At 53.0% G+C, this 3,942-nt stretch overlaps 1 protein-coding gene across 1 annotated transcript; it reads left to right on the forward strand.

The window, feature by feature from the left end:
• Positions 1 to 51: 51 nt before the first annotated feature.
• On the forward strand, positions 52 to 3,792 carry E4F1 (E4F transcription factor 1; the record flags this gene model as incomplete). Its single annotated transcript, XM_010143461.1, has 9 exons — positions 52 to 194; positions 343 to 439; positions 831 to 1,036; positions 1,230 to 1,350; positions 1,617 to 1,769; positions 2,046 to 2,212; positions 2,473 to 2,700; positions 2,842 to 2,911; positions 3,575 to 3,792. Coding segments are annotated over 9 exons (1,403 nt in total), but the record flags the coding sequence as incomplete, so codon positions are not given.
• Positions 3,793 to 3,942: the final 150 nt, after the last annotated feature.

Here is a 3,942-nt window from a genome sequence, read left to right on the forward strand (position 1 = left end):
GTTAGTCGGTGCCGCGTTTCCCGGACCCGCTGACGGGATTTCACCCCGCAGATGAAGATGACGTGCATAAGTGTGGTCGGTGCCAGTCAGAGTTCACCTCCCTGGAAAAATTCGTGCAACACAAGCTGCAGAAGGTCTGCCAGCGAGCTCCAGAGGCTCTGGCTGCTGCATCAGCAAGACTCCTCAAGCAAGAAGTACAAAAGGTGACAGCAGGCTTCTCCTCGAGCCGTGGCTGAAAATAATTAGGATGCAACGGTCTGTTGGGTTGGAGGGGCGAGACCAGAATACAGCGTTTGTGAAGGTAACAAAACTCTTCTGCTAAAACGTTATCTGTTGCAGCAGGTCATTCCTTCCGTCGAGGAGTCAATCACTGTTGCTCATATCGTGGTCGAAGCATCTTCAATAGCAGAGGAAATTGGCAACGCATCTGCTCTAGTAGGTGAGCTGCAGGCGCTTGCCTTTCACCCCTGCTGGGCCAGGAGCAGGTCTATACCCGTCCAGGGTCTGCTCCTCTGTGATTTGTGCTGAGGTTGGGTACAGGACACCGCGGTGTCACCAAGCTCTGGGCCCCAACGTTACCTCGGAGCTGTGAGCGAGGCAGCCCTGGGCCAGCTTCACGCTCTCAGTGTTCGTACAAATGGGATTTAAAGCTAGAAGTGTCCATTTTAATATTTGTGCTGGGGAGCCCCCCCTTCTCAATGAGAACATTGCAGAGGTTTAAAGTACCCGTTTCTCCCTCCTGCTGCATGAAAAGCTGGTCAGTAAACTGCTCTAGCTGGGCAAAGGTCTCTTCTGTGAAGAGCATCACTGTCTGTCTCTCCCCTCCCCAGGCAGTGGGCACATCAAAGAAGTCATTGTTGCAGGAGACCACGTTTTTGAAAACCCAAATGGTCATGTTGACGGGGAGATCGCTGAGGAGCAAGGCGCTCCCGACAATCAGGAGCAGGACCTGTCCGCAGAACTGCTCAACGTTAAGCTGCTGGTTAACAAAGAGGGGCGATACGTGTGCGAATTGTGCCAGAAGACGTTTAAAACAGTGAGTGCCGCTGCTGCGTCTGGGCTGGGGGGTGTTTAGGGCAGCTGTTAACGAAGACACCTCGTGACTCGCTAACCCTGGGCTTCTCTGCTGCGTGCTGCGCTGGCAGAAGGCAGGCTCTGCTTCCAGGAGGAGCACTGCTGTTCTTCACGGTTGACGTGGAACAGCTTTTACAGTGAAGCTCTTCCCGCAGGCCAGCATCCTCAAAGCTCACATGATCACGCACAGCAGCAGGAAGGACTATGAATGTGGACTCTGTGGAACGTCCTTCAGGACAAAAGGATCTCTGATCCGACACCATCGGTGTCACACTGGTAAGACACTTCACAAGCAGAGCTCCTCGTTGCGGTGTGGGGTTGCCCAGCTAACCCTCCAGTGGGGTTCACTGCCTCCTCCCGTCTTCTGCTGGGCCAAGACCGTGGGGCTCCCCAGTGTCTGGAGTGCTGGAGGCAGCCTGGGGTTCTGGGCTCAGCCCTGTCTGCTTGCTGCAGAACCGCCAGTGTCCTTCTGGCTCTGTCACCCAGCACAAACGCTGGCTGGGGGGGTTTAATGCTGTTGTGCTAATTCTCCTTATTTCCAGATGAAAGACCTTACAAATGCAAGAAATGTGGGAAAAGCTTCCGGGAATCAGGAGCTTTGACTCGGCACCTGAAATCTCTGACACCTTGCACCGAAAAAATCCGTTTCAACATGAACAAAGAAACAGTCGTCCCTAAAGATGATATGCCCACAGGTTAGTGATGCTGCTGGTACCTGCCTTGTGCCTGATAAACCCGATTCTCTCTCAGTTATGAGAGAAAATCCTTCTGTGGATTGAGTTTAGAACTTCTATATGGGCAAAAGTCATTTACAGAGCTGAACTATGAACCTGAAGCGTGTGTGGCCGGGCCTTGGCTCACGGTGGCTGGAACAGGCACCTCGTATTCTCAGACACGTTTTGAGCAGGGCATGGCATGTTGCTGAGTGGTGACACTTGGCCAAGCGGTTCTTTGTGCTGCTTCTCTTGAAGGATCCTGCAGCTCCAACACGGACACCGTCTCATCCATAGTGAGTGAAGCCATGGAGACCTCCCCCGTCATTCATCTCATGACAGACGCAAAAGGCAACGTTCTTCATGAAGTCCATGTCCAAATGCAGGAACTCCCTGTTGTGGACGGGAAACCCCTGGAGCAAGATGTGAGTGTCTCTCTTGAACACCCGTCAGGTGTTTATGCATAGAAGGGCTTTGGAGTGTGTTGAAGTCTGTATCCTGTGTCTTCAGAGTACAGATTCAGTCCATGTTCCTCCCCAGTCCCTGACTACTCTCTCACTGATCTCTGAACCCTCTGTGGCAGCACTAGGTGCCCTAGAAGGAACGACTGTCGTAGCAGCCTTCTCTAAAGAATGGGCTACCTCTGCTGTTTGCTGTGCCGGTCACTGACTGTTTGTTCCTTTAGCGATCCCACCCTGAGGAGCTGCCCTGCGAGGGGGAGGTGAACAGTGAGAACCTGCTGAGACAGGCCATGAGGAATTCGGGGATCGTGATCGAGAGAGTCACGGTGGAGGAAGCGCAGAAGCCAGAAGAGCTTCCTGTAGTTGCTGTGGAAGAACTAGAACAGGAAGTGGTGGAAGCAGAAGAGGAGCCCTGTGGGGAACAGTGTGTCGAAGTCGAACAAGTGGAGTCTGTACGTTTGTATTCCATAAATAGGTGAATTTTTTAATCTTCCTCGTGGACAGCACTGGTGGCCTCACAGCCTGCGTGTCCCCCTTGGCACATCTCCTGTGCCCGGGGGCCTTGCGTTGGGTGTTACCGTTACCTTTTTCAGGTGTGCTCTAAGCGCAGACTTAGCACACGCGTGCGCTCGCCCTCCCTGTGGACAGTGTCGCTCACTCTCTGTCAGAGCCGGGCTGGTTCTCTGGGAAGTGGTTGGCGATAGCTGCTGCGCACCCGAGTACCAGAAATACTGACCTTGTGGCATTTTCTTTCCAACAGACAGACGCAGAAAGAACAAACGGGTACAAGAGTTACGTTTGCCCTCACTGTCACGAAGCCTTTGGTGACACTGCTTCCCTCAAAACCCACCTCAGAGTCCATTTAGGTAAAGCTCTAGCATGACCGCCAGCAGGGCACAGCTCCCTTCGTTCCAAACTCCTCGCCTTGACATGGCCCTTGGCTGTGCAAAATTCATCGACTAATAGGAACAGGTTGACTTTGGCTGAGCTCTAGAATAGAGAGTAAAAGAGACATTAAAAAAAGGCAGTTCCCTGCTTTCTGGGCCCACACTGTGTCCTTGGAAGCAGGATTTGGCGAAGAGGCCGGTAATAGGGTTAGTGAGGTCGAACAGCTTGAGAGGCTGCCTGAAGGGCACCAAAGGCCGTAAGAGCAACCTCTGGGCAGAATTCCCTTGGGAATGAGATGAAGCCCAGACACGCAGCTGAAAATAGAACTTCCCTCCTTCTCTGGGTTAATTTTTTGGTAAGAATTGTGTCACAGGGTGCAGTAGGTACTTGCTGGTGTTGTTGTCCTGTGTCAGCCGTGGGTTCTCTCTCTCTCCCTAGATTACAAGCCTTATAAGTGTGATGAGTGTGGCAAAGAGTTCACCAAGAGCTATCTGCTAAAAAGGCACCAAGAAGTGCACGTGAATGAGCGGCGTTTCCGCTGTGGAGAGTGTGGCAAGCTCTACAAGACCATCGCCCACGTGAAGGGGCATCGCAGGGTGCATTCCGATGAGCGGCCGTATTCCTGCCCCACGTGTGGCAAGCGGTACAAGACGAAGGTGTGTCTCCCGCCCAGCAGGCTGGCCTTCAGAGTTTCCTTTCCAGAGCCCAGGTTTGGGAGAAGTCAGGAGGTTTTCTCCTGAACACTGGCTCACTTGCCTCTGCTGTGATCTGTTGAACCTGTTGGAGCGGGGCCAGAGGAGGCCACA

The sequence above is a fragment of the Buceros rhinoceros genome, unplaced genomic scaffold, assembly GCF_000710305.1.
Source record: "Buceros rhinoceros silvestris isolate BGI_N320 unplaced genomic scaffold, ASM71030v1 scaffold37789, whole genome shotgun sequence".
Classification (NCBI taxonomy): domain Eukaryota; kingdom Metazoa; phylum Chordata; class Aves; order Bucerotiformes; family Bucerotidae; genus Buceros; species Buceros rhinoceros.